Source organism: Rhamphochromis sp. 'chilingali', assembly GCF_963969265.1.
Source record: "Rhamphochromis sp. 'chilingali' genome assembly, chromosome: 3".
Taxonomy (NCBI): Eukaryota; Metazoa; Chordata; class Actinopteri; order Cichliformes; family Cichlidae; genus Rhamphochromis; species Rhamphochromis sp. 'chilingali'.
Genome location: NC_137931.1, coordinates 28686201 through 28709177, shown reverse-complemented (window position 1 = coordinate 28709177; position 22977 = coordinate 28686201). Strand labels below are relative to the sequence as shown.

The window sequence follows — 22977 nt, the reverse complement described above, 5'->3', positions numbered from 1 at the left end:
AGCGACTCATGTTGTAACTGACGTCAGACGCCGGAGATTTTGGTGGAAAATTAAAGCAAATGGTAGTTTAGATTTGAACAAATTCAGAGGCTGGCAGAGGCTGTATCAAGACTAATGTAATCTAATAGATAATTTCTATATTGGTTAGAATTAAGATTATTTTTATTTTTCCAGTTCATGAGGACTGTTTTCTTGGCTATGCATAGGGCAGTGAAAACCATATGGGCTATATTCTTTTCTGAAGTGACATTATCTAAGCTGCCCAGCAAACACACTAAGGGGGAAGTTGGAATGTTACATTTCAGACACTTTGATAAGTCTTCACATATCTCGCACCAAAACTTCTGAACTGGTGGACAGAACCAAAGAGCGTGGATATAATTGTCCGGTGACTTGGTTTGGCAGTGTGAGCAGTTGTTGGTAGACGTAAAGCCCATCTTGAACATCCGATGACCTGTATAGTGCACTCTATGTAATATTTTGTATTGAATTAATTGAAGACTGGGATTTCTGATTAAATGAAAGGTTTTTAAGCAAATCTGAGACCAGAAGTTTTGGTCTAAGTTAACTGATAAATCCGCTTCCCATTTTGCAATAGGAAGTGATATTGATTCATCTGTTTTAGAAAGCATTCTGTATATTTTGGATAGTAATTTGGGGGTTTTAAGAGTAAGAAATTGAACCACACTTGGTGGTGTTTGTAGTTCAACTTGACCCGGTTTAAATTTCTTTTTTACTATGGATTTAATTTGTTGATATTCTAAAAATCTTTTCTTGTTGATCCCATATTGTGTAACTAGTCCGTCAAATGAAATAAATTCTGTTCCTTCTAGTATATGTTCTAAATATTTGATTCCTTTACCACTCCAATCTGAAAAGTTTATCATATTATTGTTTTGTAATATGTCAGGGTTGTTCCAGATAGGTGTACGTTTGCATGGGATTAATGAAGACGCCATCAATTTTAGAAACTCCCACCATGCTGTCAGAGAAGAGCTGATGTTGATGCTTTTAAAGCATTCATGTCGTTGGATGTTTGAGCTGATAAATGGCAGGTCTGAGATCTCTAGATTATTGCAAAGTGCTTGTTCTACATCTAGCCAAGGTTCATCTAAGAGGGTATGTTTTAGCCATCCTGAGATAAACTGAAGCCTGTTGGCTAAGAAGTAGTGCTGAAAGTTAGGCAGTTCTAGTCCTCCTTTATCCTTGGTCTTTTGTAGTGTTTTTAAGCTTATACGTGGAGGTTTATTTTTCCAAAGGAATTTGGACATACATGAATCTAGAGATCTGAACCAATCTTGTGGCGGTTTAGTTGGGATCATTGAGAATAAATAATTTATTTTTGGTAAGACCATCATTTTTATAGCGGCAACCCTTCCCATGAGTGATATGGGTAGACATTTCCACCTAGCCAGATCATCTTCTACCTTCTTTAAAAGTGGGATATGGTTTAATTTAGTTAGATCTGCAAGCTTGGGAGAAACATTAATACCTAAATATTTTATATTTCCAGATTGCAGTGGTGTAGAAGAGGAATTATGGAGGGAGCAATTAATCGGTAGGACTATCTATCAAAGTCCTTAACGTCTACCTTACTGTCAATATCAATATATTCCATGAAATCAGTGTTATACTTTAGCAGCCTATCTAGCTCAGCACACAGCCCATGTGCTGAGCTTGGCTTTGACCTATGATGTCTTTGGCACTGCTGACATTAAGAATTTTTTTTACAAATCTCTTTCTCATCTATAAAAGTGGTTACAAGGACTTTGACAGATTCTAAGTTGTCATATGTGTGCTGAAAAAAAAAGAAACACATGGCTAAATAAGTAAGATAATTTGCATGGTCAAGTTACTGTTGTTTTTTAAATAACACTGACTATTACTTCCTCAGAAGTTCTGCATAAAAAAGAAACAATATCAGATCATGTTTCCAGAAACAAGCCTTAAAAAAGAATGCACACATAATTTAGTTAAGCATGCTAGATGCAAAAACTGCTTTAACTGCTTAAAAATCATTATTTTTGTATGAGGTATATTTCATGTTAACCAGTGATAAGTAATTATAACAAATATTTATCACAGCACTACTAAATGTAGTCTATTAAGTGTGATAACAGAAGACAGAGGGGCGACATCAAACTAAAGTTGCTCAGTCTTTGTTCCTATTCTGTGCTAGTAAACAAATGGATGATAACGCGGTGATAACTGCATTAGCTATATTCAGAGTTAACGACAATATTGTCATTTTACACAACACTGCTACGGTTAGGTACTGAGTCTGGTGTTGCTCATAGACACCAGAATGCTTGTCGGAGCTGCTAGCTCAACTACAACACTAGTACTAAGAGCAATTTCTGAATACTGTAATACATAAATAAAGTAAATGCATAAATACATGAATAAAGTAATACATAAAAATACTACCAAAAACACATTAACACTAATGAAATATGGCACTAAAGCCAAGAACTAATACTAAAATTAAGGGTAGGATGTGTTAGCAAGACTGTTACGTTAAGGTTAGCTAGGTATAGTTAAGCAGTAATTAACAGTGCTTAAACTCAAAGCTCCTATTTAACTCATATATTTTATATAAATTCAGCGTTTCACATTCTTCCAGAAACCCGACATATTTTCAGTACATTAAGATAAACTGGTAAATCATACTTACTGTAAGGTCTGACAACATACTAGGCAACGTAACCTCCATCTTTGTCTCCTTTGTCTCAGTGGCGCAAAACGATAGCGCCCCCTTCCCGCCGCTGGTATGTCATGTTACTGGGCAGAATTTGTTTTAACACATCAAGTGTGTTAAGCTTTTTACACATTTTTCATGTGTTTACACGGCATGGGAGTCGGGGGCGCACAGGGATTTATTGTTGTTTGATTATTTACTTCACTGTAAATAAATGCACTGTCTTCATTAAAGAGTCCGGCCAGGGCTCTAGAGTGCGACCAATTTGGTCGCAAATACGACCAAATTTTTCAGTGGTGCGACTAAAAAAAAATATTTGGTTGCACCTGTGCGACCAACTGTTCGGGTAGCAAAAAAAAAAAAAAAAAAAAAATCTGCAACCTTCCCTGTGGTCAACAACAGACACACATTATGCCCCTATCGTGGACTAAACCAATCAGAGATAGTAAGGGGCGGGACCTCTCTGATTGGCCGTGGTCCAGTTGAAAGTGCAGGTGGAAGTGGGAGGTGAGTAGCTTGAATAAAGCGATATCAATTCATTAAATCCTGAATCGACTTTTAAATATAACTGTGTTTTGCCAGAAACGTCAGATTCTCAGATTAAAGCTCACAAAACCATTTCAACAACAACCAAACAGTAAATGAGAGCAGGTACACGGATTCCACACAAAGACGTAAACACAGAACGGACCGACGCATCAGAATCAACTTTGTCTTTCTCGGCTTTCTAACCCGACGGCCCGTAGACGGACACGCTGTCGGAGGTTAGCGGTTCTGATGCGTCCGGTCCGCGCTGATTCTGAGCTGCAGGTTTTGTCTCTCTCCAACCAAAATTCACCGAGCCAGCAGCAAAAGAAGCAGCAAACTGCGCTTCACATTTGATCAATGTCGTCATGAATTTTGCCGTTTTGCTTCCATGACTATTACTCCATGCACAGCTAGCTCTCTCTCTATCTCTCTCTGTACTTCAAGAACAGTCTCCAATCTCTGTTTTCTGTATTATTCATTCGCTTATTACCCACCAGTCTACCGTTGTTTACAGCGCTGTCGGCTGCTGGCTTTTTCTTTTCTTTTTCTTTTTTTCACTTAAATGACCTCGGACAAGAAAGCCTATTTTTTCTGTTGTTCAATACTGAAGAAATTTAAACTTTATATGCAGAACATTGTAGAATATTTTTAAGGTTATCTGCTATAAAAAGCCAGACCAGGAAAATCTCCTTCATGTTTTTCTGTGTTTTATTCTCAGTTACTTTCACACAAAGGCATCTGCTGTGATGTTCACAATTCTGATGAAGTCAGTACTGATAAATGATCAGAATTATAATATTTCTGACTGTCTGAGGCTAAGTTGAATCGAATTGGGACTTTGAAAACCGGAATCGAATGGATTATAGAAATCAGTGATGATACCCAGCCCTAGTGAGCAGCCTAGGCACGACAGAAGTGGATGTAGCTGTAATAGGAAAAGAACTATTGCTAACTTTTCTGTTAAGGCCTGATCCTTCTGAAATTCATAGCCAGTGCTCTGACACGGTGTCATCAATCTTTGAATGCTGAAAAAGCACAGTGTATCCAGAAAAACACATTATATTATATAAATTATTATAAAATTTGTGTGCGCCTAACTTTTGTGCCAGTACGCCTAACTTTAAAAAGTTAGGCGTACCGGTACGCCCATGGCAAAAAGTTAGTCTAGAGCCCTGCCGGCGTTTGGGTCCTCTTTCCCCACATCTCCACGGTCTGCCATCGCATACGATAAAATTTTTACCAGTATTTCTAGTACCATGTTCGTCCACTGCAACATAATCTGTCCCGACAGAAAATCATCTTACAATAAAATGTTATTGTGATTCTGCTCTGTGAATATGAACGGAAAGAAATGACCAAAAATTAAAAACTTTTACCATTTCAAGTAACCTCTTTATTCTGAAGATTTTCCCTTGTAATACATTCATTGTATCCAGCTCTTCAGTGTTTAAAGTCACATTAATGTCAGATTATCTTCCTTGTGCAGCTTTATTTATTTCTTCAGTCTATTCAGTTTCTTTTCTCTGCAGCATGGAGGATGGCAGCACTGCTGTCTTTGGCTTCATGCAGCAGTTCTGACGCTCTCTTCTGGGTCTGCAGCAGAAACAAAAAAAACGAGTTATTCACAAGCAGAGCATATCAACAGCAACATTGAAGAACCTCATGGACACACTTACTGCTGCTCTGAAGGCTTCATCTGTGATGTCTTTGAGGTTGATCGTGACATTGTAGTATGCTCCAAAAACAGCTGTTTCTAAAGCTTTAGCTGCTACCTGAGACCAGAAATAAAACATGACAGGTGGGCTTATTTACAGCTTTGCTGTTGCAGGCGATGTTTGACAGAAAAGTGGGAGTAAAGACTAAAATATTTAATATGCATTCATGTTTTAACACACCACTAATAAAAGACAAAGTTCCTCTCAGTTTATATCACCATGATGCTGAAGGTGCACTTTATAACCTTCAGAGAATCTGAGCAGAACAAGTAGAAATGAGTGTTTTTTCACACCTGAGCATCAGACTTGCAGCTAAAATTTCCGTAGACAACCATTTCTTTAAGAGATGGCCAAAGGATGCTGATCCTCTCAGCAAGAGCCAATGGGACGGCAACAGCTTGCTTCAGTCCTTCCTGCATCGCAGCTTCTCTCCTGATGAGAACAACAAACAAATAAACAGGAAGTGTTTCTGCAGCTGACAGAAATGAAATTAGTTTTGACCTTTTCAGCTGTAAAAAGAACAAAGTGAATATTTGATTATTTAAAAAAATGATCACAGGTGGAAACGTGGTTCTGAAAGTTACAAGGACATTTTAAAGACGTTTAAAAAATGTAACCTGACGGCATTCAGTCATTAGCAGTAATTGGTGGTCTTAAAGTCTTGAGTATTCACCTTTTCATTTCCTCTGCAGTTTTCTTTGGCATTTTCAGTGCTGCCTACAACATGAGACGAATATGATCAACTCAAATCTGACATGAAGACAAAACATAATCACACTCTGGTTACAGTGAAAGAAGTAAAGAGTGGAAATGGTTCCGGGTGCCTGCAGATGTTTCTGAGGCTCTGCAGCTGTTGGACCTTCCTCCTCACCATGTAGCTGTTGAAGGCGGAGGAGTCGGCATCCACCATGTCCAGCAATTCATTCATGGCCTGATAAAATGGAGGAATCAGCCTCCTCATCACACTGTCCAGATTCTCAAACTGCCTCTTCCCATACGTCATCTGACCAACCATGGCACCCAGTGCGGCCCCCTACAAGAGGGATACGAAATAAAATAAGTAACTAAAAGTAAAATTGTATCATTTTGTTATGAACCTAAAAGCTCGTACCATTGCACCAACTGCTGCAGAAACTGATCCTCCTCCGGGAGCTGCTGTCCGAGCACCAACGCTCTGAACAAACTGCCGCAGAGACAAAGACACCAGCTGTCCATCCTCCTGTGACTTCACCATGTACCTGCACAGGTGATACACACCACACCTACTTTTAACAAGATATCATCATCATTTATCATCTACTATATAATACTGACAAATAATGTTATATATAGCTTTTGTTTTATTTTAAAATATTCTGGGTTTGTCACAGGATTGATGCTGGATGTTGTTGAGGTTTAAATTTATAATCTTAAGTGTTTATATGCTAATTATATTGCTTTATATAAGAAAGGCCTAACTCTGAGTACACTCTGTGCCAAAAGTGCTGACACGAAACTGCATGCTTTTGCAGAAGCATTGTAATTGCAGTAGAAAGTGAAACCAACTAGGCTGTTTGATCGAAACTTAAAGTGTGGTGTGACGTAGAGAGCAAGTATATAAATACCTAGGCTGCCGTTTGTGCTTCAGACCTGGGGTTGTGTGTTTTGTGTTCAGGTCTCATTATCCTGGATATGTAAAATAAAGATAATTTTTAAAGTAAAAGGACCACTTTTGAGCCATGTCTTTCTTGGCCCTAAAGAATCCAAAAGAACCGGAATTTAATACTTGGTGCCAGTGACCCGGATTCTTTTGCGGCTGAGGGGACTAATTTGGACCTTAAGGTACGATCTGATATGAGGTGGACAACAGACCACCTCATACCTATACAAAAGAGTATAGGTAAGCGCAAGCCTGTTGAAAATTGTGCACATTGGATGAATTCTAAATTAGTTGTCCACTGAATTGATGATTATTACCATTAAAGTGGCTCAGTAGTGGAAATTAAACTAAATTATAAAATCTATTAAGTAGATCTCAGGTGACATGTCCATGATACCTTTGGGTAATTAGAAATAAATACAGGTAAAGTTTGGGGATATTTGATAAAATTTATTGTGATTAATTTTAGGGTGAAGTTGAAAGTTGTTGTGATGTATGTTTGAAGTTGGTGTGTTATGTGTGTGTTAAGTCAGCCAAGAAAAGAGATTAGATTAGGACATTTGGTCAGGGAATTTTATTCCCACATTGATTATAGGGTGGGACCCGGGCATCAGATAATAAACTGGCGGTTATAGTCCACAGTGATGCTTCCAGAATTATTTAAAGTACTTAGGAAGGGAATTTGGACTTCCTAGGGGTGCAAAATGTTCTGAGGGTTATGCCTCCACTCTGTTCCGGATGCGGAACATTGTCCTTGGGCGAGAGGGTTAATTCAGCTGGCAACTGCGAGCACTGGGGACGCTCGTTAATAGCTAGTGGTCAAGCACCACTTTTCTTGCACCATTTGACCGACAGGGGCGGGGCCCCCGGGCGTGACCATTTTAAACGTGGCTCACATGTAAGCTTTACATAAAGCTTCAGGCGCCAGCACGACGCTGGGCGTTCATGAGGTGGAGCTTCTTGTCGAGCTGCGTGAAGCTCTTATAGATTAAGATAGGACTTAGTAATCGGGCCGCTGTCCCGGACAGATAACGGCTACAATTGACCAGCAAGGTGGGTGAACCTGGGCTTAGATGCTTTTAAATTAGTCGAAATGGTAGGATGACTAGTACTAGAGGAAGATGAAGTGAAGATGTGAATATGGTAATGGAAATAATTTATCTTGGCAGTTACTGGGAGTCTTTTGTTATATATAAATGTGTGAATGTATAAGTGAAGTGTAAAATTGTCATTTGGAATGAATGATTAAAGGTGAACATTGTTTTGAGAAAAAAGTGTGTGTGAGACGACGAAGTTCAGGGAAGTGTGTAAAATGCTGATGAAAGTATTGCGTGAATGATGCTACAAAACTGAGCTGAAAGAATGGTGATATGTGTGGAAAATTGTTAATTGTCCTGATGTCTGAAAGAGCTTTGCTGGGCACGCTGAAGATTTGGTGTGAATGCTGGCAAATGAAAGAGCTTAGTATATTTAAGTGTGTGTGTGCGTGAAATAAGGGCACATTGTGTTTAGATCAAGACTTAGCAGCAGTGTTGGTCAAGTTACTTGAAAAAAGTAATCAGTAACTAATTACTGATTACTTCCCCCAAAAAGTAATCCTGTTACTTTACTGATTACTTATTTTCAAAAGTAATTAATTACTTAGTTACTTAGTTACTTTTTAAAAACACGATTTACAACCTGAAGAGGTAATAAAGCGATAGATCTTTCAGTCCAATTCTACTTTTTCTGCATAATCCGTCATACAAAATGTAATCAAATGGAAAAGTCTCTTTTTTTTAACTTGTTTTATCAGTTTTAATCTTTTAACTTTATGCATCAAGCAAAAATTTAATTATATGCAACATTCTCTGAGTTGAATAAATTAGTTTAACATTTAAACCTATTTTCTACACATTCCAGCACATAAAATAAAATATTTTTTGTGTTTACACTCACTCTTTCAAATAGATGCAAGTAAAACACAGCAGAACATAAATAAAGTCAAAGACTCAGCGGTCCTGTTGCTCTATTTTCACCTGTAAAGCAGGACTGCGGTAGGCGGAGGTTTACCCTGGTGCAGGTGTGCCGCGGTCAGTTGAAGAATCCGCGAGTTTCTCTGTGAGTTTCCCATTACATCGTTGCGCACTCGGTGCTTGCTTGGAAGTTTAGGAAGTTTTTTCGTTGTAAAAAGAAGTTTTCTTCCCACGCACGATGGACACTAATGTTTTTGTCACTTTTTATGGAATCAAACTCAAAGTAAGGTCAGTACTTCCACGCTTTAAACGCTGCACGCTCATACTCTCTCCCACAATCGATATGTGATCCATTGTTGATCTGCACACAGCTGTTGTCACTAACGGCGCACTCGCTTACGTCACTGTCGTGAGACATTCTCGCACGAAATCACGGTTTTAGTAACGCAGTAACACAGCGTTCCTACGGGAAAGTAACGGTAATCTAATTACCGTTTTTGCAATAGTAATCCCTTACTTTACTCGTTACTTGAAAAAGTAATCAGATTACAGTAATGCGTTACAAGTAACGCGTTACTGCCCATCTCTGACGTTCACCATATCACAACAATGAGGTTATACAAAACACACATATACAAAGGGTTACATGTGAAATTACTTTTGGGGAGAAGCAGAATTGAGATAGTTTGAATCCACAGCTCAGTGCAAAGAGGCATGAGTTAAACCTGATTATAAAATACATATGCAATGAAGAAGCAGCTTACACTCCATTAACATGACCACATAACATGAACGCAAGGAAGAACACGCTTACATTTATCAAGGTGAATACATGAAATAAATTGGTATTTCTGGCCGGAGAGAGAGAAGTGGGTCATTTAAGCACTCATGATAATAATGAAAATGTCTCAGTTTTGTTATTTTTAGGTGTAAAGCAGACCTGGATCAATTTTCCACATGCAGCGGTCGGAAGAAACTTATAGGTAAACATCACTGGAAACGTTCAGGCCGAGTTTCTGGTTGAATTGGCTGAAGACAAGGAATGCTGTTATTTAAGGTGGGACATCAAAATTTGGGTTAGTAAACTTGGGGAAGAGAAAACTGACTGCTTAAGTGGGAAAACACTGCAAAAAGAAACATACAAAATCACACACACAAACAGAAAATGCATTAACCTTACAACTACGAGAGAGCTCATGAAGATTAGACAGCATGTTGAGCATGTGAGTCTGTTTATTAGTGTTAAAATAGTGTGAATTTAACACACTTAAACTCTGAAGTTGAGGAATAACTCAGAAAAGCTCCATGACAAGAGAGTGACGTTGGTGAAAATGAAAAAGTGATTAAGAGCTTGAAGTAGTTTTAAAATAGTGAATTGGAAATGCTCTTGTGTCGATTGAGCAAAACAAGTGATTTTTCTAGGAAGGAATAAAAAAATTTAATAATGTGGTAAGATTTAAATATGCCTTTCTCTTGTCATGGTAACTTCTTGAGATATGACTCAGTATGCAAATTAGCTGAAATGAGTGGTGAGAAAGAAGCTTCCTGTGTGGCTGTGTGTCTGAGGCTTTCAATGAAGGAAACATAGCAGAGACTGAGGAGGATTACTTGGTGAAAGATATAATAGCAAAGTAACAGGATAATAAATTAAGGTGGTCAGGTCTGTTCAGAAGGGCAGATTTGGACAAGAAATTTATAATTTAGTGATGACACATTGTTATAACGGGTTTATATCTTATGCTAAATCTATGTATGTTAAAGTGCTAAAAGGGGAACATAACTGTGTGGCTTTTAACAAGATTTTTTGTGTGTATTTAGCAGGTGAAATTATGTCAGTTGACCTCGGACTCTCAGGACGCTGTGGAATCTGAGGCCAACCACTGAGATATGATGTGGGGAAGAATGAACAGAGGGAGTGATTTTAAGTCTGATTTCAGACTATGTAAGTATTAATTAAACCAAGAGTAGGGCAAAACTTTTGTGGCCCTGAAGTTTTAATCTCCATAACATATTGATAGATTAATAAGCAACATTTTTGTGTGTTTAAGATCCTTGGGGTTGTTGTTTGAGTGATGGGTGGATTCTGTCAGTTAGATTTGGGTTGTTTTCTTATTTTATTAGAGGGAGTTTTAGTAAACATGGACATGTCTAGAATTGGGCCCTTTAAAATTGTAACAGTGCACTTAGAGAAAACCTGTCAGGTGATTATGTGTTGTGTTTTGATGAGCTAATAATCAGCTCTCTTTTTTTTCATTTTTTGTAAGCAGGCCTTCAAGATTGAATTAACAGCGCTGAAAAGCGCCAAGCAAACTACTGTTTTGGACGCTTGGCCTCAAATTAGGTGAACCACAGCCTCACAGATCTGGGACTATGGACCATACGGATCGGGCTCTCATTGGCATGTTTCAAAATTTTTTTTTTTTTTTTTGCCTCAGATGAAGACAGATGAACTGCTCCATCTACAAAGTGGAATTTCTGAGCACCTGAATAGAGAAACTCTAAATCCCCCAACAGGACCTTCATGAAAATCATAACATGTTTGACCTCTTTTCTAGTGACGGCACTGCTAGTGAGAGACGTACGGTTTTTGATATTGTCATTGCAGAACAAACTGACATTGATACAAGATATCAGATATCACTGATACAAATATGATTGATATGGAACCACTGATATCAGTAACTACTGGAGGGACTACTATAAAAAAAAATAACTGATTCAACCAACAGATTCTGTCTGCCATGATTCTTTTTAAGACATGTCCCACCTTAACACTGTATAAGAAATGGTTCTCACATTTGTTGAAATATGGTCCTTAAAAGACACCAAAATACAACAGATGCTGGCATCATCTCAGTGGAAAAGAAGCATCCGACTGGTGTGCTAGGGTTCAGAAGTTCAGAAACATGATGTAAAATCTGGTACCAGAGACAACCTACTAACCCTCAATGATTATTAGGTGGGTTTGGCAGTTTTCTCAATCCACTCCACAAATGTTCTAGAGACTTTAAAAGGATTTATAATGTCCTTCTGCTTTCTGTTTATTTATTACTCACAGATAAAATGTAATCCTGTCATTATAAGGGCTGAATGTTCTTCGATGTTCTTATATATTTTTTGGGATATAAAGTATATAATGAATCAGCTGACTACATCACAGTTTGTAAATACTCACTCTATGATTCTCTCCTTTGGATTAAACAGACCGAGGGAGTCGAGGCCAAGTTTACTGATCACCTGACAACAAACAAACAAACAATCAGAGCCTATAATTTATTAAAATATCTTAAAAAAAAAAAAAAAAAGAGTCATCTGCTGACCAGTCGGACTTTGTGCTCCTCTTTGATAATGAAGAGTCGTTCTCTCTGGATGTAAAAGTCAGCAGAGTCCAGCAGAGCCTTCAGAGGGATCAGGCCGACAATCTGAGAGCCGACCACAGGCAAGTTTAGGTCCTAAAAGACAATTTCAATAAAAGAAAAAATTAAGTCAGTAACAGTCTAAGGATTTGTTGGTCTTTACTTAACCCTTTAAGACCTACCATAGTCTGCCAGAGCTTATATTTATATTTTTACATGCTGTAGTTCCCTTTTTGGGAGCATTTCAAGTTGCTATACGTTAATACAACAGTTATAGCTCAAATTTTAATAATATGTATGCATTAAGTCCATAGTAACCACAAAAATTGCAAAAAAGTGCAATAAACCACAAAAGAAATTAAAATCGTTTTTAGTTTTTTTTTTACATATATTTATAGTTAGAGAAATTTAACCTCTTAAGCACCAAGGGGGGTTTCTGAACTTCCTGCTCGAAAATGTAATGCCCAAATTTAATTGATTATTTCTCTCCAATTACAAACTCTGTCCTTACAATCTTGGTATCAAAATAAAGCTAACACTCACCAGAGGTGTAAATATTGAAGCAGATATTACTGTGTCAAAGTTCCTGAGACTGGAACACAGGAAAAGTAAGTATATTTTATCCTCGCCTAATTTTTTTTTTTTTTAATTTTTAGCATATAACCCTTTTAAAAATATGCCTCAGATCACATTTGGTTCCAGGATTTCAGTAACCAACATATAAACATCATCTGTGCAAAGATTTATGTTTCTAAAGTGAAACAGTGAAAAATTACTGCCCTGTCAATACATCAATATCCAGACGTAGTACAAAAATGACCAAATTTGGCACATAATTGGACACCATGCCAGTTGAATTTTTTTAGGTATTAAAGAGCAGAAATTAATAAATTTTATTATCAGGCCTAAAAATGCTCTTTTTTAAAATATATTTTTGAAGAATTAACCACACATTTACATGGTAATGGCCCTTTTCTGCAGTGCGCATGAAGCGCTTAAATGGTCTCTGGCCCTTTAAACTCCGAGGGGCTGTAACTTTGGTTTCTTTTGGTCAATTTGCATGATTGACACCTCTTTTTAATTGTTTTAGACAATAGAATCAAAGTAACGATGCCACGTTCACGTCACTTCAACCAATCAGACGTGGGCCCAAATTTGCTGCATGTGGCGTCTGTCCAGTCACGTGTCTGTAGGTGGGTCTAAAATGGAGGTTGTTGACAGAAAACGGCTCTGATGCGGCTAGGTAGGCATGGTAACTACTGGTAATCACGTGGCTACCGGCTACCAGCGAAAATAACGGAGGAAATCGGGATGGTAAGCCAATCTCTGTCTTAGCGCATTTGCACCACTCTGTGTTTTAGTGGTCTTCTTTTGCGGCTCATTCAGTGAATTTTGGTCTGATCGTGGTGAAACTTGGTGTGTGGAGTCAGTGATAGCTCTGGAAGCTAACCAGCCTATCTTTAGCCGGTTACATGAAGTCTGGAGAATTTCCGGTTCAGTTTTGTTTGTTTAGCGGTCTTCTGTGCATTTACGTAACTGCTTGTTTAATCATGGCTTGTTTTCAATGTGTTTGGTGGTTGTAGAAATGGTTTATATGACATTTTAGCTGAGATTCTGAGGTTTCTGTGGATACCACACATGTCTGGACTTATATTTCTCATCCTGTGTTATAACTGATTAAACGAGATGTCCTCCTTTTTGCCCCCGGTACCGGGGGCGTGGGGCTTAAGTGGTTTTAAGAGGTTTATCCCTCAAAACTGTAAATAAAAAAAAGTTGTACAAAAAAGTTTCCAACAACAGGAAATTTATTTTGAGTGTCTTCATAATTTTATTTTTGAGATACATCAATTTTTATATACTACAGGAAAAATGAAAATGAGTATTATAATGCTAATTTGCAAAAAAACCAGCATGTGCATCAAAATAAACTATTTCCAGCAGTGTAATTTGAGTTCTAAGCATCCCAGAAACGACACAAAGTACACAGCTCTAACCTCCGCATCTCTGCAGATCTCCTCATACACAGCATGGAGGGGCGTCACCTCATAGTCCAGAATGTTGGTGGAAACCTGAGCAAGGTTAGCCTCATCCAGGTACCAACCAATCCCCTGCACCTTCTTCAGCTGCCCAGGCTTATGAACACAGAGAAGAAGAAAAAAAGATTTTAATACTTAGTTTTATATCAAGTCCTATTTAATTAAGTAAACCTTTCAAACAAACATAAGAAATTCAAAAATAATCGGAAATTTCAACAAATTCTCCAAAAAGTGGAAAATATTAGAAAAAAATTGATTTAAAAAAGAAAAATCTGAAAAATTCATCAACAAAACAGGAAGAAAGAAATTCTAAAAGGACATTTTAATCATGTCATGACAGCGAGCAACACCCACAGCATGAAAAGCTAAATAAATAACCCAGATTCCCAGGACGCACCTGGTCCTTCCCTCGACCCTGCTCCCGGATGTCCAGTGCTATGCGATGAGCCTGTTCTTTAGTGCTGATCAGGTTCACATTATAGGCAATGAGGAACTTACGAGCACCAGTTACTGTTGCGCCCCAAGATGGTACAAAGTCGGCGGGGCCAAAGTCAGGGGCCCATTCATCACGTTTCAACTGGAGGGAGAAAAACATTGTAATTGGAAATAGAGACAATTTTCTTGTGGTTAACCATATTTCAAGTTAAAAATAAAAATCAATCACTGACCCTGCTGTTACAAAGAAACCTTTTTTTTTTTTTTAGAAATCATTCTCAGAAGTTAGAGCCACACAACACTAAATGAGCGAAGAAGAAAGGAGATAATGATTTGATGAGTCCTCACCTTTTCAGGCAAAGCTTCGTACTCTCCTGTTCGCACAGATGGGAGGCTTCTCCTGGTCTCTGTTCGAGCTGCTTCTCCATAAAGATACACTGTGGAAAAAGAACCTTATTTACTTCTTAATTTGAATTTAAACCAAAAACAGTGTATAGTAAGCTGAGACTTGAATCTCGGGTTTATTGCTGAGAGGGTGAAGCCTCCCTTTTGGTTCTAATGTAAAAACATTTTGTGGTTTTTAAAAATCAGAGCAGTCAGGAAAAACCCCCCAAATCATTTTACCTCATTAACCTTCCAGTTCTGTGCTCCCCCATCCCTCTTACTTTAGTGTTCTCATTCAAAATTGACCAGTCTGTTTTAACAGCTCTTAAAAGAATGACCAGGAATACAGTGCCACCCACTCATTTGCACTTCTGGAGTTTTGTTCTGGGCTCAGCATGCACTGGAGCTGACGTCCAAATGTTTGCATTTGTAGTGACAAAGTTGCTCTCTGACTTTGGCAGCAATTTATTGACAACTCAGTAAGAACATGGTAATAGTGTGGAGTGAGGCATAAAGGGACAATAGTTCCATAATACCGTATACCACTATGCAATTACAGTATAATAACTAGTAATAGCTTGTTTCATTGGCTTTTAGCTTTTGCATGCAGCATAGTAGAAATGGTAGTCTTATATTTAGTTGCACTGATTTATAGTTATTATATAAAAACTACCACACAAGTACACCACAGCATCAAATATAAAATATTTGAATATTATTACATTCAAACAAAGGACCCTTTTTAAGGTATATGGAAAATTCATTTCACATATAAATATTGTAATATTATCCTAATATATGAAAACACCAACGTGCATTATTATCTTATTATCATGCCATTACTACCACATCACTGTTATTATAAATGTATTCCCATAATTCTGCACAGAAATTACTATTTTATTGCTCACAGCTTCTCTTATTCTTAGAAAAATATTACTGTACTGTTACTAACAGCTTTACCCTCACAGGCATCATTATTCTATGCTATACATTTCGGCCAATAGTGGTCAACTAAAAATTACTTTGTTTATTATCTTGTATGTACATTAAAATTAAATAGTAATACGTAGTTCCCACTCTTTTATTGCCACATTATTGGCCCAGGATTATGTTATTATTGGGCTCTAACATAAAGTGTTTTATTTTCATCTCAGAAGTCAAGATAAGATAAGACTTTTGACTCAGTTAAGAAACAATAAATAAATCAACTTCTGACTCTTTGGCTTCATTTGAATGCGACAGGTGATTTTTTTTTTCATGTACTTGGTCTCTCACCACTGATACAACACTAGCATCTGTGCAATCGGTCTCCGTACAGCTCTTATAGTCCTGAATAACAAACCAAAACCTTCCACTTCAGTCTGATTTCCTTAGCTACAAAAGACTTATTAAATTCCAGACTTATTTACTTACAATATGAAATTCTGAATTAAGTAGCACCTCTGTCATTTACCTAACTCACACAAAAATTCTGGGCACTGATCAGCACCTTCCACAAAACAAGGAGACATTGTTGCCATCATTAGAAAACCACTGGGTGGAGAAAAAGGCTTAACAACAAAAACCTCACAACTGTGAAACATTGCAGGTTGTCATAAGTCTGTCTGTGTTACTTGCTTTTTGTGCTTTATGTCTCGTCTGTCTTATCCAGGTATTGCTGTTTTTTGTTTTTTTTTTAGTTTTCCTAATAAACAATAAAAATTGACTATTTTTTTTTAATTTTACATTGGCATTTAGTTTTATAATTTTATTCTGTTTCTCATTCTTGTTTTCTTGCATGTTTGACTGCAATAAAGCTGAAGCTGTTTTTTTTAATGAGCCTCACCGGGCACATGCAGCATCTCTGCCAGTTTCTGTCCGAACACGTTGGCACACTGCACGCAGTTGTCCATGCTGACGTTCTGGACGGGGATGAAGGGACAAACGTCCATGGCCCCGGTCCGAGGATGTTCACCTGGACAGGAAACATGTTAATGCCTTGATGTTAGGAAGCAGCTCCCTGAGATGAGCTGCTGGGCTCAGACACACCTGAATGTTTTCTCATGTCAATAAGGCTGAAGGCCTGGCGGGCGGCGTTCAGCGCCCCCTCCACCACTGCCTCGGGAGAGCCCACAAAGGTGTAGACGGTGCGGTTAGTGGAGGCTCCAGGGTCGACGTCCAGCAGGCTGCAGCCGGGTGTGCTGGAGATGGCTGCTGAGATGGCATCGATCACCTAAACAGTTCATAGAGAAGTTGTAATAATGTGGCTCACCTGCTTTAGTTAGTCAAGCTCAAAGGAAATATTGTGTTAATAAAGAGCAAGAACACTTTGGATTGCGAGTAAGGATACTGCGGTGGCCAGAGTTTAGACTGTAATAATGGCTCTAATGAGCATCACAATGAAGTGAATGACCAGAATTTTATGCAGAATTGATTCTATAACTGTAGAAATTTACACTCAGCTGTCATTGAAATAAAATGGAAACAATTTGAAATGATTTAAAACCCGCATTAAACTGGAAATAGAACAAAGATAACATCAAAAAATTGAGAATTTGTGTTAGCAACAAGTATCAAAATCTTAAATTAGGAACATGTTTCTCAATGTACTGCATCGGCTCTATTTAATTATTTATTTATTTATTTACATTGTTATGAGGACACCAGTTGCTGCAGTTTGAAAACGACATACGTCCTTTCTCTTTCATAAAGTTGGGTTTCAGCTTCACCTGTTTTGTATTTTTGGTATCATAAAGCATCAGATGCTTTCAGTGAGTGTCCAATTTGGACTGTACTCTGGTTTGATTGGCAGCTGATTTTTTACAAACCAGTGCTGCTGGAATATGAGAACAGTGTAGTTTGTCAAAAAACAAGCATATTCTGTGGTTAAACAGAAAATCAGCTGATTATTTAATGTTCCCACTTCCGTGGAACTGTTTTCCTCTTGTGGGAACAGAGGGCAAAGGTCAGTACACAGCTTTACTCTGGAGTGAATCTTTAATGTCTGTTTAACGAATGTTTCAACAGATAATCTGAACTCAAGAGCACCTCACTCAAACGTTAAACACATCAGTCTCCTGCAGATTTCATGTTGAGACATTTAAACTGTTTTCAGAGCAGTTTAAAGATATTTTGTTTGTTTAAAGATAAAAAAGATTAGCTGTTTAATGTTTAATGACATATCTCATTACTCTAAACCATATCTTGGTCACTTTTTACTGAACCGCAGTTTTTGACAGTTTAAGTTATATTCTAGCATTTTATGCACTTCCTGTTCAGTAAAGATCCAGAAATCTGTCAATATTTTTATTTTAAATTCAAAGGCAAATGAAGAATGAAGTCTAGGATCTTGCTATGCTCTTCTTTTCTCTTTTCCTTTCTCCTCAGATGGCTGTTCCTCTGAGGGAGGCTACTTCCTGTAAGATGAAGTTCTTCCTCCCCACTGTCACCAAGTGCTGTTCACAGGGAATCATCCGATTCTCTCTCTCTCATGATCTCAAACTGCCAAAAGAGCCTAAAGTTTTTTCTGATTTTTTAAAATCATCTCAATGTCAAAGATATATAAACTATTAAATCAAACACACAGATCAAAGCAGCAAATACAAACACTTGCAGTTGTAACTTTAAAACTAAAGTCAAACAGCATTTCAATTCACAATGAGCACATTTATACTTGAATCACATTTTGCTGATAATACTCACACACCTTTACTTATTTACTTTAAACTGTTTAAATGTTAATTAGGCAGAAAAGTCCTCCTCTCACCTCTTTGTTTCGGCCCTCGGAGAAGTTGGGGACACACTCCACCAGCCGAGCCATGGTGCCTGCTAACTGAATGAAAACCCAAAGAGTTCAGTTTCACCCAAGTCCAACCTCACATACCCCCCTCCAAAAACCTCTGAACCCCTCAGACAGACACTGAGCAGCGGTTCAATCATTAACTGTGTGCAGCAGATCAGTATGTAGGTCACCTGACAATGATTACCACCTCTGCACACAGACACTCTTTCAAATGCCAGCAGATTTTTTCTACATAAGAGAACTCTGTCTCAGTTTCTGATCACAGGCTGCGCTCTTGAGATAGTCCAGTCCAGAAGGGCAGAAAAAGCATGTTTCCTTCTATTCCTAAATCCTTGACCAACCAATCAGCATACTTCAAGACATTACTGATGCTGAATTTGTGAAAACTAAAATAAAACATAGACTTTTCATTCTAATAATTTTATCCTTTAGCTCTATGTTCACTGAGATCTGTCTCGCTAGCGTCCTGTAGCTGAATTTTTGCCAATTTCAGTACAGTGTGAGACATATAAGGATAGCCATAAACATCTGGGCTCTGTGCTGTGAAACAAATTCAACATACTCAGAATAACTTCCAGTTACCTGGATTTATGGCTTTACCCTACCCTAACATCATCAGTCAGACAAAGAGGCCATAAGAAAGTAGGTATCAACATTAGGTTAAACCAGGTCAGTCTAGGTACAAGTGCTGTAAAATGACAAGGGTGGCTTTGGCAGCATGTGACCAATTTGCCACCTAGCCGAAAACCCGTAGTGATCACGTACGTGTCTGTAGTATTGGAAGAGTTGAGACACATTTTTTTATAAACACTGCATCTCTGTGGCTTTTAAACCCCAAAACACGCTGCACCAAAAATTAGCCCACTCCAAGAATCGGGTCTCCCGACACAAACAGAGTAAGATAGTGTACGCTGTTAAGTGCCAAGAGGATTGCCAGGATTTATCTATTGGAGAAACCAAACAACCTCTGCCAAAGCAGATGGCACAACACAGAAGAGCTACCTCATCAAACCAAGACTCTGCGGTCTATTTACACGTACAGGCCAGTGCACACTCTTTCAATGATGAGGATGTACACATCCTGGACAGGGAGGAACGCTGGTTTGAGTGCGGAGTCAAGGAGGCCATTTACGTGAAAAGGCGAGGAATCCAGGCGGGGGCCTATGGGTACATCTTTCACTATCTTACAATGCTGTGATTGCAGCCATTCCCCAGCTCTCTGTAAATGGTACTCATGGCCATTGATCAGTCGTCTTTGATCAGTGGTCTTTGATCAATGATCTTTGATCACTAGTTGTTGATCAATGGTCATGAGAATTTGCATAATTATGATGAAGAAACTAACCTCCCAGCCTACTGTTCCTTCAGTGGTGCTAGTTTCTCATTATACAAATGTACTGTTTATAAGATTGGGGAAACCTGCAGTCAGCTGAGACTGAAGAAGTCACTTAGATGAGTGACGAAACGTTTCTCCCACTGAAAACGCTACGTCCAGATGAACAGAATCAACTTTTTGGGACTTGGAGTTGATGTTCCTCACTTTTGCCTAATAATGATTTACATTTCAGGTGTAGAGAGGTTGACCCAAACATGGAAGCTTTTTTGTTCCATTTAACTCATAAGGAGCAGTGGGCAGCCACCAGCATGGTCAGCATCAGTGGTCATTACTTGTTTTCTCTGTACATTTGAATTCTGGGTTAAATTGTCCTAAAACAAAACTCCCCCTACTGAATAATTTACAGCCAGTCCCTGTAAACTGGCTCTAAATTATTAGAGTGGGTGTCAAATGTAAGGCTCGAGGCTCACAGTCGGCTCATAAATGTTCGATTTTAACTGTATTTTCATGAGTTTTACTGCTTGTCCTGCTGATAAAGACCTCCCCCATGTGCATTCATACCACACTAAAGTAATTAAGTAATAGATAAAAAGTTCAATGACAGAAAAGTTGCATTTTCTTTGTGTACTATAGAAATCTCTCTGTTATTTATTTATTTATTTTACAATCGGCTCATAATAATAATAATAATAATAATAATAATAATAATAATAAAAAGGTAGAGGACAGTGCGCTACCAGGACGTCTCTGTAATTTTACAAAATGATTGTTTAAAGTTTAAACCCAAAGAGTCATGCTGACAGATTTCTTTGATTAACTACATTAGCATTTCTCTATCATGTAGAAAAAAAAGACATACGATTGTAGCAACACTTCTTTTTCCCGTATTAAGATATCTCATGGATTGCAGTTAAACTTCTGTACAGTGACAAAAAGAAGGGTTTCACTGGTCAGGACCACTTAAAGGCAAAGTGGGTGGTGCATGGTCCATGATGTAAAATGAGTTGGACATCACTGCTATACAGTATTATGGTGTTTCTATTATTTTGACCTGTTTTTGATGAACACGTGTTACCTTTACCTTCACTGCTGCTGACTGTAGGTCCTTGATCGTTTTACAATAAAAACAAAAACGACATTAAAAGTTTGCAGATACTGAGATTTACCAGTGACACTTCAGGTTTCACACTGTGCACCTTCCCTACGGTAAATCACACCATATTTATTGATTTAGCACTTTTTACGAAGGTGGACTGCAGTTCAAAGTCCTTTATAGGTAACTTATGAGCAAAGACAGTCGATACAGGAACTTTTTCCTGAAAAAAACGTGCAGTAAAACAATCATGTGTTATATGATCTGGTGGCTCATTGTGAAGCAGAATAATGCAGCTGAATGGTTTCATGCAGACTCACAGAGTGGCGTCTTTAAATATGTAAACTTTTACCAAACCGGACAAACAGGAAATCTGATTTGCAGCAGCTCAACATCATGGATGGCTGGGTTTGGCTCGTTTTCACTCTGGGTAAGAACAACTGAGTTTATCTGATTGTTGCTGGCATTTCTGGAGTTGTTAGTGAGACACAGTGTGACCTAAGTCACATCATATGATACCATAAAACACAATTTCTACTGTATTTTTTCCTTGACAACAATAACTATTATTTTAGTCATCACTGAAATCTCATCTAAGTCAAACTTGATTTTTCTTAATTTTAGATAAATAAGGTTAAACTAATGTTTACAGTATGAACAGATAAGTTATGCATGCAATATATAAAATTATTTATATAATTTGTCTATTTTTTTTTTTTGCTTTTCTCAGACTTAACCCAACAATTAAAAACATCTCAGCAACAGAATGGAAAAACATGTCATTTTATTGTTTTGGTTAATTTGTCATTCCCCAAAAGTTGATTCTGTTCATCTGGACGTAGCGTTTTCAGTGGGCGAAACATTTCCTCCTAAGTCATCCAAGTGACTTATTTAGTCTCAGGTGACTGGTGGATTCCCCAACCTTATAAACAGTACATTTGCACAATGACTGATACCAGCCCACTGAATGAAAAATGGGCTGGGAGGTCAGTTCCTTGATTGTTAATATAAAAATTGTGAGACTAAAGAAATCACTTTGATGACTGCTGTTTCTTCCACTAAAGATGCTACATCCAAATGAACAGACTCAAGTTTTTGGGATTTCCTTGCCTGCATGATTGAGCATGTATCAAGACTTTTCTTTGTCATTATCTTTATAACTAGCAAACTCTGTGATATATATACCTGTATATACACACACGAGTGCAGAATTTGTATTAATTATTTTTCTACATCATATAGATGTTGATGCTCACAGTGATCTATGCAGTGTCTGTTAAACACTTTTTTTTTCTATTTTTTATGTCACTGCTCGAGATTAATTGTTTGCAAAACTATGACTGTTATGTGTGTCCCATAATCATAATGAGCAGTGCCCAGCTATAAAACATAACAGTTCATCATAAAACAGCCCAGATTTTCTCTGTGGATCAAGCCTAGGCATCATTATCAAGTAAAGAGTTATTAATTAGTTGCAACACTAGATTGTAGACTTGTACTTAATTGACACATTGGTGTTTTTCTTAAAAAAGTTATAGAAAACAGAAGTGTTACACAATAAATCGTTCCCTATTACCTTTCAGGAGCTCCATATTAATAGATTTTAGTACTGAGTGCATTTTTGTCATTCAGACTTTTATTTCAGACTGAAAAAAACATTACTGGATATCAGGGTTCAGATGTTCATGTCCCCTCAGGTTGAAATTGAATGACCTGAGTAGTCCTGATTCTACCTGTACTGCTACCATCAGATCATCATTTTAATGTGCAGTACCTGTAAAACTATCTGTATCAGCCTAAGCTGTGCATTGTGTTTAATAACAACACACTAAAGTCATGGTAAGCACAGAAAATACTCTACATTTAATTTGTAGTACTTTTATAGTATTTGTTTTTTACATATCACTTCTGCTGACAATCACTAATTACAAAGCATGTTAACATTGCTAATGTCAAACTGATCATTGTAATGCTGATGCGTTTCCCACATCTGTTCCTTTAGCCTCCTCCACAGCTGG

At 37.8% G+C, this 22977-nt stretch overlaps 1 protein-coding gene across 1 annotated transcript; it reads right to left on the bottom strand.

Moving 5' to 3' along the window:
• Positions 1–4587: 4587 nt before the first annotated feature.
• Positions 4588–18625, bottom strand: ftcd (formimidoyltransferase cyclodeaminase). The gene is made up of 14 exons (XM_080878027.1): positions 18495–18625; positions 16778–16961; positions 16575–16703; positions 14711–14799; positions 14325–14504; positions 13886–14023; positions 11856–11987; positions 11711–11772; positions 6053–6179; positions 5813–5974; positions 5615–5658; positions 5235–5373; positions 4903–4998; positions 4588–4819 (listed from the first exon to the last, which is right to left on the bottom strand). Exons 1-14 carry the CDS (start codon positions 18546–18548, stop codon positions 4736–4738), a joined length of 1620 nt encoding a protein of 539 aa, XP_080734153.1. The 5' UTR covers positions 18549–18625; the 3' UTR covers positions 4588–4735.
• Positions 18626–22977: the final 4352 nt, after the last annotated feature.